The sequence below is a fragment of the Hypomesus transpacificus genome, chromosome 3, assembly GCF_021917145.1.
Source record: "Hypomesus transpacificus isolate Combined female chromosome 3, fHypTra1, whole genome shotgun sequence".
NCBI classification, from domain to species: domain Eukaryota; kingdom Metazoa; phylum Chordata; class Actinopteri; order Osmeriformes; family Osmeridae; genus Hypomesus; species Hypomesus transpacificus.
Window position 1 is genome coordinate 7,711,341 of NC_061062.1, and position 17,300 is coordinate 7,728,640.

Below are 17,300 nucleotides of genomic sequence, written 5' to 3' on the forward strand. Positions count from 1 at the left end.
TAATAATTCTTCTTGACCCCAGAGGTTAACATTTTGTACATTTAGCCATACAAGGCCAACACGAGGTCCAATGACACAGAACCAACCCAGGCCTTCAAAGATAGGAACCTAAAACAAGAAGGGCAGAGGAGGAAATGTAGAAGGTGGAGACACCAGGGAGAGAAGAGGAGCAAGGAAGGGAGAAAGGAAAGACAAGAACAAGCTAAGAGGAAACAAGGGAAAGTTCAGCTAACTGCTATCCAGTTTCCTCCCAGGGTGAGGCCTACTGTATAAACATACATCACTTCACAGCCAATAACAACCCATTACAGTAAAAAAAAGAAAAGTAAACTCATGTTTTGACTCTGCCCTACAAAGATGTACAGGGAGTGTTGCATTTCATCCAGCACATATACACACACAGACTGGAACCTCAAGGCAAATGGAATGTCTCGTGTCAGAGGTTAGCTTTTAGCGGTCCGGGGCGGGGAGAGAACGCATGAGACCGTGTAGGAAGATGATGGAGAGAGGATGAGAAACGGGGAGAGAGAGAGAGAGAGAGAGAGAAAGAGAGAGAGAGAGAGAGAGAGAGAGAGGAAGTCCTAGTGTGCATGCAGACGGTGTAGACGGGGGAGTTGCTGAGTCATGTCCAGCGGGGCTCAAGAGTTGTCGGTGTTACGGTCGGTGTCTGTATGTGCACAAGATACGGAACGCACTGCAGTAGGGAGCTAAGACAGTGTGTGTGTGTGTGTGTGTGTGTGTGCTGCAGACTGCAGTCAGCCATGCCTTTGTCGCCTGTCTTGGCAATAAAGAACAATGGTCATTGGTAGTGTTGAGGATGTCTTCATACACACCTAACTGAGGCTGTCTTTGTTCTGCTCCGTCTTCCTCTCTCACCCTCTTTGTGTCCATCTTCATGTGTTCGCACGCATGCTTGTTTGTGTATTTCTCGTCGGTCAGCGAGTCCCGCAATGTTCTTTGTGTCGGAGTCCCCGCGACCTTCATCTGCCTGCCCCGCTCACTCAGACCCCAAGCCAACCCGTTGTCTAAATCGGAACCCTCCTTTTTTCTCTCTCACCTGCTTCCCCCTAATTTATTCCCCCTCTCTCTCCCCCCTCTCATCCTTTCACCCCTTCCTAGCTGAATCCAGTCGGTCCCCCCCCCCCCCCCCCCCCCCCCCCCCCGCGCTGGACGTCTAGAGCAGGATGCGGTACTTGAGGGCACGGGGGACCCTGTTGATGACCAGCCTGCCGTCGTAGCTGAGAGAAGCGAAGAGCCAGGGGTCAGCCGAGGACCACTCCACGGCATACACGCTGTCCTCGTGCTCCTCGTAGGTGGAGATGATGCTGTCCTGCAGGGGCTCCTTGCTCCTGGAGGGAGGCACACACACACACACACACATTTGCACATACCCTCGATGGGAGTACAGACACGCATATCCGGCCAAACGCATTGCGTGGGAACATTGACACGTAGGCGTGCATGTGCACACCACGTGCATGTGCCCATTCAAAGACACAAGACCATGTTTAGGGGTCAGGGTAAGGGTGTGCGAAGGCTCCACGTACTGGCGATACAAAAGCAGAGGTTTTACATAAGAGAAAGGGGGGAATGTGCACTCCATGGTACACAGGTGTGCCCAGACACACACACACGCCGGGTTGAGTGAGTGCAACGAGGACATCTGAGGGCAACGCAGTATTCATGATTATGACTCCTAACTGCCAGTTTCTCCTTCCTTCCCTCCCTCCCTCCCTCCTCCCCTCTCTCCCTCCCCCATCACTCTTTTCAAGGCCGGGTCCTGATTACACCGGTGCTTCACACCACGGCATGATACGTCATCTTTATTCACTAAACAGCACTGCTTCATCCCTGCCGTTCACACGGGAGTGTGAATGCATGCGCGGGCGGGCGGGCGGGAGTCTGTTTCCTACTGCATCGAGGGAGAATGCAGGCAAGGGCCAACCGACTGGGACCTGGACACTCGAGTACGTAAGCCAAACGAGTAAATATGTACGTTTTTTAAATAGGCGAAGAGAAAATAGCTGACGATGATGACACGTTTGACTGAAGACTTCAGTGTCAACCACATGTGACATTCAAGTGTGAGTGTGTGTATCCTGTGTGTGTGTGTGTGAGTTGTGAGGGCTCCTACTTCTCCTCCTGCTGGTTGTCCTCCCCGTCGCTCAGGTCGTCATCGTCGACCAGGTGTCCGAACGGTTCGGAGGAGATGGACACCATGTTGGACAGGATCACCCTGCTGTCACTGCTGCCCGTCAGCACCAGCTGGTCGTGGGAGTGATTGTAGCGCACGCTCCACACCCTGCCACCGACACACACACAAATACAAGTATGGAAAATCCCACTTAAACACACACAATCACCATCTCCTTCCCCCCCCCCCCCCTGGTCCCGTCTAGCCCTCTTTCCCTCCCTTCCTACCCCCTCATTCCTCACTGTTTCTCTAGTCCCTTCATCTTTCCTCTCTCCCTCTCTCCCTCCCTTCCTACCCCCTCATTCCTCACTGTTTCTCTTGTCCCTTCACCCTCCCTCCCTCCCTCCCTCTCCTAGGGCAAGGCTCAGTGGTGGATCCTGGCTCCTCATTGAGTGGGATTGAGGGATGACTAGAGCTGTTGACAGCAAATCAGAGTCCACCCTCTCTCCTTGCTTAGCTAATCCGCTTCTCTGCTAAAAAATTGTTCCTAATACCCTAAGCCCCCAGGCCCTAACCAGCCCACCCCCAAAAACACACACACAAGTGCACACATACATACACACAAGCAGACACACACACAAAGAGGTGTCTCCTATCAAAATAGGGATCAAATTTGCAGTTATAGATATGTTTGCCACGTCTGTCTCTCCTTTGAAGATAAAGTGTGTGTGCGCGTTATCATGTAGCGTTTGGCGTGCTGCTCTGGCTGCAGCCACAGAGGCTGGCTCTCAGACAGTGTGATTATCTATTCAGCTCACACACACACGCACGAGAGAGAAAGAGAGAGAGAGAAGCAGGGAGAGAGAGAGAAAAGCAGGGAGAGAGAGAGACAGAGAGAGAGATATAGAAGCAGGGAGAGAGAGAGAAAAGCAGGGAGAGAGAGAGAGACAGAGATATAGAAGCAGGGAGAGAGAGAGAAACAGGGAGAGAGAGAGAGACAGAGAGAGAAAGCACACGCACACACAGACAGAACACGCAGTACTGCAGTGCACTGTGTTCCACTCGTTACACAGCCCTGAGTCGAGCCGGGCTCGCACAGAATAGCTTAACATGTGGGCACACGGTGGCACGCTTCCTGAAACTTTGCACTTCCATTAGTGAAGTGGAAGTGCCCTCCTATTTCAATACGCAGCCCTGCCACCGTGTGCTGCTTTGTATACGCCCCCTGCCCTGGCCCTTTGGTAGGCGGAAGGATTCAAATGCGGGAACGTGCTTGAATGTGCATCGGTCGCGTCTGTCTCGCGCGTGTGCGCTCACATGGGCAGAATACGAGTGTGTGTGTGTGTGTGTGTGTGTGTGTGTATGGTGTGGAACCCCCACCAGTGCGAGTGCTCCTCGAGGCTCTTCACGGGCTCGTTGATATTCCTCACGTCCCAGAACTTGACCTTGCAGTCATCCCCGCAGCTGGCCAGGTAGTACTGCTTGTTTGGATTGAAGTCCAGGTCGCGCACCAGCTGGCCATGGGCACTCTCGATACAGTAGATCTGACTGAGAACGGATAGAGAGAGGACAGGAGAGGAGCGGAGGAGGAGGAGAAGAAGGGAAGAGAGGAGGATGAAACACGTGAGCGGAGGAGAGGAGGGCGGGGAGAGAGAGGAAAAAGGGTAAGAAAGGAGGGGCGAGGAGGAGGAGGGTGTTTAGAGAGAGCAGAGGAGGATCAAGAGTAGAGTTGGGGAAAGAGAAATATTCCGAGAGCGAGACTGTGGGCAACCGTGGTGCAACGTTGCGGCCAGTCATCAGAGAGAACCCTCTTCTCCATGCTGCCACACATGAAGGCCACAATTCATTGGCCGTTCTAGAAAAAAGCCGGCTGGCTTATTGGGGGAAAAAAAAACAGCACCGCACAAGACCTTGGGGAAGGCACGCCACTGCCGCGGACTAAGCGACTGGCCACGGAAACGAAGACAACGTTGCCGTTGGTGTGGCAGAAACTGTAGAGTCGGGCGGAGGACATTTCCCGTCTCCTCGCCGCTCGTCCCTGTCGACCTAGAAGAACACTCCTACTCCCTCTTCCCGTTCCCCTCTTCGTAGAGCTCCCTTCTCATTCTCCTTCCTCGAGCACACATCCTCCATACCCACCCACTGATGTCATTATGCAATTAACATGCTAATAAAAAATCTCATTAAAAGGGAGGTACAGAAAAAGGACCTGGGGAGGGGGGGGGGGGGGGGAGTCTTCAATTAGGTCAGGATTACAGTCTAGCCTGGACGCACACTCGCACACGTGTCTCCTGTCGTCTCGGTGTCAAGACTAAGGGAACAAAAGGAAAGGACGGTCGACGGTAGAAGTGTGTGTGTGTGCGGAGGCTACTCCAGTCATGGGTGTCGTCAGTGCTATGATGCCCAAGTACACGCTCAGATGTTCTGGCGCCGACCATTTTGGGCATCTCCAAGTCCAATTTCATATTGCCCGGGTGTTTGAAGAGGGAGAATTTGTTTGGTCAGTGTGCGTATACCGTGAAGTGTTTGTGTGTGTCTGTGTGTCTTTCACTATACACACTTCCCCTGCTATCCTGCTGACGCTTTGCCCTCCCCTCCATCGACACCAAGGTAGCCACCGTGACCCCTGGCCGAGGAGAGGGAGGGTCCTAAACTCTTCCCCTCCACGGAATAGGATGCACTCGGAGGAAATGGAGCAGGAAATGAGGTTAGTTTCCCCCCGTGCGCCCCTCCCACTCTCCCTGCTGTCTGCCTATGTGAACGCTGGCCGTCCGAGGTAGAGACACTGCAGCACTGACAGAAAGCCGGGGGATTATAGGCCAACCTGATCTAAGCCAGCGGACACACAGGCTAGCAAATCTGAAAGTCAGCCTTCCGCACGAGCCGGCGAGGGACATCACACGCACACACCGTGTTCCAGTGGGGGGGGGTGGCCCACTGCAGACACACACAGATGTCACACACACACACATCCAGATGTGGCCACACTTACACCCAGATGTACACAAGACGTCCAGATGGAGACTGGACGTATACAGTACACACAAAACAAAACTCCCCCAGGTCACCCAGTCTGGGGGATATATTGCTTTGTTGAGGGTGTAGACTGACACACTCACGGGTACGGAACAAAACACAGGTCTACAGTTTCTATGACAACTGCTGTGGTGTGTGTGTGTGTGTGTGGGGGGGGGGGCATAGGAGCACAAAAAAGTGAATGGGGAAAAATAATGTCATTACTTCTTAAAAATAAGGCCGAGCTATCAGAGGAGGTGATGCGGATGGCGGATGGAAAGCAAGGTATTTTATCAAACTGTGAACTTCATGGACACAGCAAAGTAATATCATTGGCTAAACCTGCAGGAAGACAAAGTTAAGATAAGAAAGGACAACCAGCACTTTCTTCAAATATACTGAAACTCTATCACCTTTCATATAAGAAAAATAAGTATGGGATATTATGGCTATAGATTTATTCAAAAATAATAAAGCTCCCTTTGCTGGGTAGAATGTAGTTCGAAAAACTTGACTGCAGAGTGTTATACTAAATTGTTGTATGGTGCCTGCAGCGCATGTGGTGGAGCAGGCCAGACCAGGCAGAATGTGCATGCATGTGGGTGTGTATGTGAGAGTGAAAAAGAAACTGTGTGTGTGTGTGTTAGACAAAACTGGGGTTCAGGAGTGATGCACCCAGGGAACACTCTCAGTGACAGGCCACTATCAGAACGCACAAACACACTCACACACTCACACACACACGTGTGCCTTCAAGGCTCTGTTCCTGTTAGCTGGCCTAATATCATTTGGAGCTTAAAGCAGCCTTGTGTGCCAGACACACAGCTCGCACCACAAACACACTGTCTCTCAACACTGACACTACTGTCTCTCAGGCTGCATTGGGGCTTTCCTTACCTATTTCTTTCTTGGTTACTCATATGTTATGTCTGTCTGACTCTAATTTGAAAAAATTGAGAAAATTAGCACCTTCCCACAAACTAATAGACCAATGTATTTCACAACAGGGCTTGGACAGCTGTTGTGGGTGTTGAAAAACTGGAAAAACAACAACAACAAAAAAGTACTTGAGTACAACTTATTAAAATATCACAAAGATAGGCTTGCTTGTGTAAATATGGCATACATTTAAATTCCATAAAACAGTTTTGGAGTATTATATGTCGTTTCGAATCCTCAGTGATGTCTTTGTTTGACTTTTTTGGGCAGTACTGTAGATTGTGCCGACGCGACCTCGCACGTCCCCCGTCTCACAACACGCCTCCCTCTGCCTGTCCCGCTCCCCATGTTCCTGACTGAGGCAGGCCTGTTGGGGCTGGAGCACACTGTGACGAGCCAGAGCTTCAGCCCAAGCCAGGGAAGAAGGGAGGAAGAGAGAGAGATAGAGAGAGAGAGAGAGAGAGAGGAGCAGACACCTCAGAGGACGTCTGAGGAAGCATTGGAGCATGCTGAGAGGCTGCCATCACACAGCTGCCGCACCAACTGGACACACAAACTCATATGGACGCCGCACACCCACACAATTTGTGGCACAGTAGTTGCTTCAACACAAACACACCCACCCCCCCTCCCACACACACACCCCCCCACACACACACATGCACCCACCCACACACAAAACGCACAAGGACACCCACACAGGCACACAGACATGAATCCAAGGAGCCATGCGACGCGAGCGCGCCCGTGTCCTTGGCACCCACAGCCGTTTAGGATGCAGCACACTAGTCCATCACTGATACGACAGTCTGAAAACCATCATTTGTTTCTATTACACGATACTATCGAGGTGTCAGGAAATGTTGTGCAGGTAGAGCATAATGACTAGAAATCACCTCTCTTTCTTGTCCATTGCTTTATATTTTTTAAACCCTCCCTTCATACAGTCTCTTTCCTCAAAATGTCTGTCTCCCTTTTTTATTCCACCCCTACCTCCCCCCCCATCTCTCTCTCTCTCTTTCTCTCTCTCTCTGGCACGTTATCAGAGCAATCGATGCAGAGGTGATTATTATTCTTCCAGCGGAGCCCACACACACACACATGGCCTGACCTCACTCCATCACCTCTCTCTCTCTACCCCTCTCTTTTCCACTCTCTCATCCTCCCTGTTTGCAATTCTCCTTTCTCAGTTTCTCTCTCTCCCTCTCTCCCTCCCTCCCTCTCTCCCCCCCACCCACTCCTCTCTCTCTCTCTCTCTCTCTCTCTCTCTCTCTCTCTCTCTCTCTCTCTCTCTCTCTCTCTCTCTCTCTCTCTCTCTCTCTCTCTCTCTCTCTCTCTCTCTCTCTCTCCCTCCCCTCTCTCTCCCCCCTCTCTCTCTCTCTCTCTCTCTCTCTCTCTCTCTCTCTCTCGAAGGCACGATCAGTCTCTTTATCTCTCACACACTCGGTAGGTGCGTGTGAACACACACACGGATGCAGAGATGTGATAGTGGAGAGATGCTGTTAATTTGTCATTATCAGGGGCGATGAGAAGACATGACGGTCCAGCATTACCCATGCTGATGCTGCTGCTGCGGTTCATGAACGGAGGCAGTAAGCACAAACAAGTTTAACTAAGGGACTTTCCAATTCCGGCAATGCATCTTTTCAATAAAGTCTGTTGTGTGAATGTAGCTGGAATCATTCCTCAGGGGTTAACACAAAGAAACACATTATTTGCGTGGTTAGTGAATGTAGCTGACCCCATTGGTTGTAAATGCACAGAAGGCCATTCGGCAACCTTTTCTGAACGCTTTTGTTTGACAAGAGCCTGGTTTAGTCAGCGTAGCTCACCTCATGGTGCGCAGGTCCCAGCCCCGTATGGCTGTGTCGTTAGCGGTGGCCAGTTGAGTGCAGTTGTGATGTGGGCTCCACTTCCCAGAGGTGAACTTGAGCTGACCTTTGCCCTCTAGGGTGGCACTGCTGGACATCTGAGGAGGCCAAGGTTTCACAAACAGGAGATATGACACACATAAATACTGTTTTATTTTGTAAATACACTAAGTTCCGCGGGCAAATGTATGTAGATACAACGCAAAATAGTGTGCAAAATTCTCTGCCACCACATTACAGTACAGTAACTATTTGACTGGCTTTTGATAACTGTAAAATGTTATATTTGTTGGACACACACACACACTAACACACATACGACACATGTTCAGCATACTGGCATAATGACCAGAGCCGTTTAGGGAATTCCTCCCCAGAGTTAAGACTCTACTTGCTCCCTTGGCCATACACACACACACACTTCCTCCTTAGTCCAAATACATTCTTGATAAGGGTGAAAGTGCATGAATATGGGACACCTAATGTGGTCTGAGGCAGGGACGTATCTAGTGAGGCTTCCCTCAGTGGGCTGTCTTGTTAGGAAGCCTAACTTGGTTAGCTTTAATAGAGCAGGGGGTAACTATGCATGAGGCCCGGGCTCCCCACTCCCAGATTAGTGTCTCTGTCTCTGTCTAATTATCTTAACCAGTAACCTTTTTTTAACACACCTATTGTGTGTACATTGTGTGTCGGTAGCCATACAGTGGTCTGTATCTTTACAGCATAATGCAATATCTACCAAAACAAATTATATAATGAGGAGAAAAGACCACCTATCAAGGAATAATTATTACTAGCAAAATGGTTAGACCACGTGATCCATGGATAACAAGGTACAGATTTCTAACCAGACAGTGAGGTGAGACTGGGTCAGACATTTAACTTGGCTGTGTGTTAGTGCGTGTGTGTTCTGTGTGTTCATGGTATTTGACTGTGTGTGTGTATGTGTGTGTTTGTGGTATTTAAGTGTGTTGTATTTGAGTGCTTGTATTCGTGGTATTTGACTGTATGTGTGTGTACTGTGTGTTTGTGGTATTTTACTGTGTGTGTGTGAGAGTGTGTGTGTGTGTGCATTCTGTGTTTGTGGTATTTGAGGGTGTGTGTATGTGTGTGCGTGCGTATGTTCGTGGTATTTGAGTGAGTGCGTGTGAATGTAATGTAAGGGTGTGTGTCTGTGTGTAAATGTAAGGGTGTGTGTGTCTGTGTAAATGTAATGTAAGTGTGTGTATGTGTGTATTTAAATAGAGCCCATTTCACCAATTTCTCTCACATTGTTCTGCATGTATTCTTAATCTATGCACTAGCTGTTCCATCACGCACATCTCCCTCACTATTTTGAACCATTCATCTTGAGATGGGGGGCCTGGTTTATACCATCTCTGTGTCATGGCTTTTTTACAGGCCACTACCAAAATGTTGAACAAGCATCTGTCTGATCCTGCCACAATATTTCCAGCCATATTACCAAAATACAGTACTGTACATGAATTGGGTACTTCGTAAACCAGGATGTTGGCCAAAATGAAGTGCACATCATCCCAAAACTGAACAACCTCTGGGCAGAACCAGAAGACATGAGCATGATCTAAATTTACAGCACCACATTTTCTCATGGTTCTGACGAGTTTCCATGGTGAAGCCAATTTCTTATAGTGGTTTTTGACTGTGTGTGTATGTGCCACTGCTAACACTCATATTGTTCATTTCTCTTTCACATTTACATTACATTACCGTGTGCTTCATGCTGCACTAATCAAGACGCAAAGAGAACAAAAGGTTAGAATGTAACAGAATGTTACATAATGTTCAAAGGATACTGATGACCAAGCAAATACCGATATAATAATATAATTCAACTTTAAACTATAATTACTAACAAAATGTGGTGAATATCATAGTAATCTGAACTTTTTATAGTTCAAGGTATAAGGAATATTAGGCTTGTTACATTATTGTTCGAGCCAAATGGCCTTATAGCTTTCTCAACCCCAGGTCATTTAGTCATTTAGCAGACGCTCTTATCCAGAGCGACTTACAGTAAGTACAGGGGCATTCCCCCGAGGCAAGTAGGGTGAAGTGCCTTGCCCAAGGACACAACGTCATTTCACACGGCCGGAAATCGAACCAACAATCTTCTGATTAATAGCCCGACTCCCTCCGCTCAGCCATCTGACCCCCTTTTGTAACGGTTGTGTTCTGTGCATTTGTGGTATTTATTAAAAAGATAAATATTGAACCCTTCACAATAACCACGCCCTCTCAAACCAGTTTGACCCGGCTCACTTCTTCCTAGTGCAGAGGTTCAGAGCATAGATCAGACCAGAGAGATTTAAGGAACGTGTGTGATTATGGGAACAAGCAGATGAGACTTCAGTACAGAAACAGGTGGGTTTTTCCTTACTAATTTACTATCATGGAAAGTCTTTTGGGACCATCAGTGTCACCTCTGCAAAGGAGTTTATGCATTTACCTCTGTGACGGAGGTTATGTTTTTAATGCAATTTGACTGTTTGTCTGTTACTCAACAACTACCAGCCTCATTTTCATCCAACATGTTGGAAAGGTGTAGCACGGGCCAAGAATGAACCCTTACATTTTGGAGAGAATCAAATTGAATTCTATTTCTCTATCGTATGGAGTCCCATGCCAGCACGTGTGCTTCATGCTGCACTAATCAAGACGCAAAGAGAACAAAAAGGTTAGAATGTTACAGAATGTTACATAATGTTCAAAGGATACCGATGACCAAGCAAATACTGATATAATAATATAATTCAACTTTAAACTATAATTACTAACAAAATGGTGAATATCATAGTAATCTGAACTTTTTATGGTTCAAGGTATAAGGAATATTAGGCTTGTTACGTTATTGTTCAAGCCAAATGGCCTTATAGCTTTCACAACCCCAGGCTAAAGATGCATCCACACTGGCTCAACCCTGGAGCCCTCCCAACTGGAATAACCCTGAGCCCCAACTCTGGGGGATTAACCCTGGCATTTTAAAAAGTTCCAGTGTGAAAGAGATCTATCATAGACAATGAACTGTGCTTCATGTTTGTGTTATCCAATGATGGTGATTCCTTGTGTGGTTACGTGCAATAGCAATGTGCTCCTGTTTAACGCGCTCTGGCTGTGCTTTTGCCCCACACTCTTTCCTTAATGAATTGAATTAATTACCCATAGTCTTAACCTTGTTTGTGTCCTTTAGTATCTTAATGTGTTAAAAAAAAAAAAAAAAAAAATCAAATATAGCCTGCAATTACTGAAATATTGATAGGCCTGGCCTTAATCTAAATTGATCTGATAGCTTGGCTAACTTGTGTTATTCATGATCGTGTGTGTGTGTGTGTGTGTTAGTCAAGTGCATTTTCTATTACTGTTAAAGGTATAGCCGTTATCTGTGTGTTTGTGGTATTTGAGTGTGTGCTGTGTGTGTGTGATATTTGATAAAAAGAGAGACTCCTGTTTGCATTCCTAGTCCTCTTCCATAGAGGTTCAGAGCTCAGATTAGACCAAAGATATTAAAGGAATGTGTGATTATGGGAATGTGACCTTTACTGAACAGTTTTTTTATTGTCCCCTCTGTCACCCTTCTGCTGGTATGTCTTTGGGTGTCAGCAGGTTCTACCTGGCGGCTTACCACAAGCTGCCCCGCCCTTGTACACTGGTCCCAGTCTCACACCATCCATTTTACTCTTGACTTCAATAACACAAGTAGTTTGTTGCGTCTGCAGGTGAGAAAAGAGGGATTACTCTCCACGGTGATCAGAGAGAGAAGAGAGACCGTCGGTAGGTGACTTGTTAGGGGGCGTAGTTGAGGTGACATCAGGCTACAGTTACAGTGACTGATTGGAGGAGATGCTGACTACGCAGGTTCCAGAATAAACACACGCAAGTCCCCACTATTAAACACACAAGGGAAAAATTCCAACCTGATATGCCAACTTAATCTACATGGTTCTTTTTTCCCCAGTAGGATGAAAACACAGAATGCAAACTGAATTTAGGGTCACATGACAAATGTTATATATGGTTGCCCAGATACAAGTGGAGGGTGAATTTACAAGCATTAAATTGTATTTTGTTGTCTTTTTCATTTGTCAGGAAAACTCAGGTTGCCCCTGAACATCACTGCTTAGCTACTGAAGGATCGATTAAATATGGGGAACGCCGTACCATCAGAGAGCAACATAGGCGACCGGCTGAGATGCTGTAAGTGCGATATAGTCCTGCCTCCTTGCCGTTCCTTCTCAGATTTACGCCAAAGTACTATTCATGGGCGGCAGGTACATGTTTTCAACGGAGGAGAATACTACAGGCCCATTGGCCACAATAATTTCTACGAGTGTGAACGTTGCTTTAACAAGCCAGAAGAGGACAGGAGACGGAGAGAGGAGGAGCAGAGAAGAGAGGAGGAGCGACAGAGAGAGGAGAGGAGAAGAGGAGAGACAGAGGGAGGAGGAGAGGAGAAGAGAAGAGGAGAGACAGAGGGAGGAGGAGAGGAGAAGAGAAGAGGAGCGAAAGATGAAAGAGGAACAGAGAAGGGCAAGAGAGGCTGAAGAGAAGAAGAGACAAGAAGAACTGAATCAAAGACTGGAAGAATCACACCAGAAAGCTCGAGAGCAGCATGAGACACAACTGACCGGCTACGTTTCAGAGGAGCACAGGTCTAAGAAACATGTTCTAATAAGCCATCTGAATGAGCTTAATGCAAACTATGAATCAGGCAGTGACAGTGATGAGCTTCTAGAAATCCTCTCTTCAAAATGTAGCATCCCTGTTTCAAAGCTCAGTCTCGCTGAGCTGACTGCTGATCAGTTGGGGAACATCTTGTCAGTCCTAGACAAACTCCTGTTTGATGAATGGATCAGTGCTCCTCCATCGCTGAGCACTCTGCAACACACTCAAGTGTTCATCACCGAGCTGTGTGCGCTGTCTCTGGAGATATCTGAGGGACTTTCCCTGCAAAGCACATCCAATCATGTGCAGTCCCTGGTGGGGTCCATCAGCCAATCAGCATGTAATGTTTTTGAGAGTTTCCTGCTGACTCAAGCCCTGTATCTGAACCTGATGCACTTCTTCACTGACCATGGAAGCTGTAACAGTAATGCAGCTCTCATAGCCAAACGATGGGCCATGGAGGATCTTTCCACTGAGGATCTCTTTCTTGTAGAGTTTCTCGGCACCCTCGGATCATCACTACAGGATGTGATTGGAAGAGTCTCTGTGTCCATTTTACATATGGAAATCCAGTGCTTGAAGTTTCTCCTGCTCACGCTTACACATCTAAATGGCAAGGAAAGTCACACAGAATCCACTGAAATGCTCCTCACACTTGTGCAAACAAACCAGTGGACCCCAGGAGAGGTATTGACTCTGCTCAAAGCGCTGTCAGAGAAATATGCAGAGGATGCGGTCATAACTGAAGTGCTCACGTTGGTACACGTGTATGACATATCACCAGAGTGGACAGATTACTTTGGGCGCTCTCTCATCCAGGTTCTGGACTTCTGTGGTTCCGAGAGATTCCAACTAGATTTCCGAAAGACTCTTAGAAAGCAAGATGAGAGTAGTCTTGATTCAGCTCTAGCAGAATTAAAGACGTTAAGGAGTTTGGATGACTCTGTCGTTGATATGATTCAAAACATTACCACTGGTGTCCTACAATATTCCCCAAAAGATGAACCATTCATGAAAGATTCCTTTAAATGGCCAAACCTGAACGCAGATGACATCCAAAAAACTCTGTCTCAGCTCTGCAAAGCTGTTTGTGACACAAAAGGCTGGTGGCCCACAGTACAGCAGATGCTGAGGTGGTGTGTGTTGGTACTGACTGAGAAGAGTGGAGCGCCAGAACTGGTTGGTGTGGAAGAAGACCCCTGTGTCATAGCCATGTTTGCAGCCACACAAGTCTCCATGGGAAACAAACTGGACATTGTGCTGAGCTCTGACATTCACTCACACGCGCAAACTAAGGAGTGGTCTGACTTCTACAAGCACCTGGGAATTTCTTTCAACACAAATATGAAGGAAACTGACGCATCACGGAGGGCTGTCTATGAAGCAGACATCGTGTATGGGACCATGGATGAGTTTGTCTCTGATTACTTTCAATATGGCTTAAGGGTGATGGAAACAGGGAACCCTCACCTCAGCCGAGGATTCATCATTGATGAAAGAAGTCTCAGCGCTTCCCATAATCTGGAACTTTCAAGGCTCAAGGAAAATGATACCCTGATGTTTGCTGCAGAGATCCTGCAAAGCTTCATGGGTAATTTCCACAGTGAGGATAGGGAACTGAGACACAGGTTTATTAAGGCTATTTTTCAGCTGCTCCACACTAACCTAAACAAACGCACAGACGCTGACAATACAATCATAACCATCTCACAGACACTTAGTGGAAAAGAGCTGCCTTCTAATGAGGTCTACGTTCTAACCTTTCTTGAGAATCTCCTGAAAATGTCTTGTGGGGGAACAGAAGATGAGGAAAACAGGGCAGGCAAATTCTGTTTGGAGATTTTATTTGCCTGTGCAGTGCAATCCGAAGGCTCAAAAGATCAAACCAAAGAACTTTTCCAGATGGTGTCAAATCTTGTAGGACAACACCTTTGGTCACCAGAAGAAGCCTTAAACCTCCTTGTAGCATTAATTGACCACTATTACCATGGTGACTGTGTTTCCATCATGAAGATTTTACATCTGGTGGAAACATACCAGGTGTCTTCTGAGTGGACCGATGAGAACGGCCAGTCTCTCCTTAAGCTGTTGAACTCATCTGAAACAGAGAATCCGATCCGCTATTTAGAAAAGTGCTTCAGAGATGAGAAAATAAAAAGCATTGACTGTCTTTTTGATGAAATACGGCAGATGAAAAACATTGATGAGCAAACACTGGAGAAATCATACTGTATAGTAAAGACTGTGACAGACCTGATTGAATCTGGTGAAATCAAAAACCACACAGATATACCGCAAGCTAGGAGTCTGAGTCATAGCACAGACACAGAAGACCTCCAGGAGATCCTGGCAGTCTTATGCAATGCTGTACACCTGTGCGTGTCTGAAGGAAAGTGGTGGCCCAGAGCCACTCAAATGATCAAGCTGGTGCCTCTTGGCCTTGTCTGACAACGGAAAGCTCCTGGAAATGGGAACGGGAGAAGGGAAGTCTTGCGTCTTAGCAATGTTTGCAGTGCTGCGTGTACTTAGGGGAGAGAAAGTCGACGTGGGTGTACAGCTCTTCTGTGTTATGTGAAAGAGATTCACAGGAATGGACCGACTTCTACTCACACTTTGGCATCACAACTGACACAAACACAAATAAAACCAAAGATGAAGACAGAAAAGAATGCTACCGGAAAGACGTGGTCTACGGAACAATTGAAGCCTTTGCTGCAGATCACCTTCGCCAGATATTTGAGATGAAAGAAGTGAGGCCTGATCGCATCTATCAGTGCATCATCATTGATGAAGTGGACTCACTGCTTCTGGATCAGGGAGTGCAACTGACCTACCTGTCCAGCCCCATGGTCTCCATGCAGCACCTGAACGTCATTCTGGCCATGATCTGGGGCCATGTCAGCCAGTATGGCTTCCTGTCAACAGGACACCAGACATTTGTACAGGGTCCCGCTGCTTCATTCTTCAAAGCCATATTTGACTCAATTGACACAGAAGGAACTGAAATGAATGACCCCATGGACATTTTACGTATCGCTGAAGAATCCGAGATTGTGCCAACAGGATTCACAGAGGATATCTTCAAAAGTGAAAAAGATGAACTTTTCAGGAAACTGAAAACTGTGAGTCAGGACGCAGTGGTATATGTCTTTCAAGAAATGGAGCACTATGTCCCTTATGGTTTTACTGTATACACATTAGATGACAATGGACTGCTCTGTCTTAGAAAGACCAGTACACACAACAACCAGGACATTCCAGACCTGAAATTTCTGGTTTTGGAAGAAGGCGTGTGTTGTGCTCTCTATGATTCTGAAGATATTCTCATCAAGCCCATTGCTGAATTAATCTCAGAGAAGTGTCAGTACACCCCATGTACAAACAATAAAGACAAAATCAGCATTCCTGGATTCCTGAGAAATCTGGTAGAGAAGAAAGTGTCAGTGTGGGTTCAGAATGCCTTTCTGGCAATGAGACTAAGGCAAGGAAAGGAGTATGTTGTAGAAAATGACAGTGTCTGTCCAGTGGACTTCCGATCCACTGGTATTGTAGAACTGAGTAAGAAATGGGGTGATGGTCTACAGCAGTTCGTTGAGATTAAACACCAAATACAAATGAGCACGATTTCAACAGTGACAAACTACATTTCTAACATTTCCTTTTTTGAAAAATACCATGGAAAAATATATGGAACAACAGGGACACTTGGGAGTGAAACCGAATTGCTGTTTTTGCAGGACCTATATCCAAATATGATGGCATGCAAAATGCCAACCTTCAACTGAAGGAAATTATTTGAGGTCAAAGGTACTCTGAAGACTTCAACTGAAGAGTGGAAATCTGAAATAAAACGTGTTGTTATGGCTAAAATAACCCCAGTTTCATACAGAGAGGGAAGAGCATCCTTGGTGATATGTGAAACTATCAACAGAGCCAAAGAGATCTATGAGGAGCTGAAAAGCATCATCCCAGGTGAAATCCTACTCTACTGCCACAGTGACAAAGACAGTTTGAGCAAAATAGATAAGGAACTGCTACCTGGTGATGTAATTGTTGCCACAAACCTGGCTGGGCGTGGCACAAACATAAAGGTCTCCAAACAGGTGAACAACAATGGGGGGTTATTTGTGGTCCTCTCCTTCCTTTCTGAGAACTCAAGAGTGGAACTCCAGGCATTTGGCCGAACTGCACGTAAAGGCAAACCTGGATCTGCTCAGGTAGTCATGACCACTGATCATCTACAGGAGTCCTTCAGGAAAGTGTCTTCTCTGGAGGAGGCAAAGAAAACAAGGCATTGACTTGCAACAGAAAAAATAAGTGACATGATGAACGATGTCACTGAGATGGAACTGCGGGAGGACCTGTTTTCAGAGTACTGCAAAACACTGCGAGACATTTACCAGAACACAGAAGGAGATGAGGAAAGAGCTGTTGTTGCCATCATGAATGAGTTCTGGGGGATTTGGCTGCAAACTAAATCAGAAGAAATTGATCAGTTGAAAAGAACTGAATTGCAAAAGAGCTTGAAAGCTGATTTATCTTTGGCAAAAAGGCAATCTGAAAGTCAGACTTCACCATGCTCTAGCATTTACCACTACATCAAGTTTGGGAATATTGCACTGGGTAAAAAACAGTGGGATTCCAGCACCAGGCTATTT

The 17,300-nt window shown here is 46.8% G+C and overlaps 1 protein-coding gene across 1 annotated transcript in view; it reads right to left on the bottom strand.

Moving 5' to 3' along the window:
* Nucleotides 1–1,159: 1,159 nt before the first annotated feature.
* The window catches only part of eipr1 (EARP complex and GARP complex interacting protein 1), a 32,505-nt gene continuing 16,364 nt past the window's right edge, over nucleotides 1,160–17,300 (bottom strand). The window contains exons 6-9 of the mRNA XM_047017112.1: nucleotides 7,921–8,057; nucleotides 3,515–3,682; nucleotides 2,135–2,302; nucleotides 1,160–1,349 (exon numbers count right to left, since the gene is read on the bottom strand). Of these exons, the coding sequence (XP_046873068.1) occupies nucleotides 1,175–1,349; nucleotides 2,135–2,302; nucleotides 3,515–3,682; nucleotides 7,921–8,057 (648 nt within the window). The 3' untranslated portion in view covers nucleotides 1,160–1,174. The remainder of the gene's footprint in view (nucleotides 1,350–2,134; nucleotides 2,303–3,514; nucleotides 3,683–7,920; nucleotides 8,058–17,300) is intronic.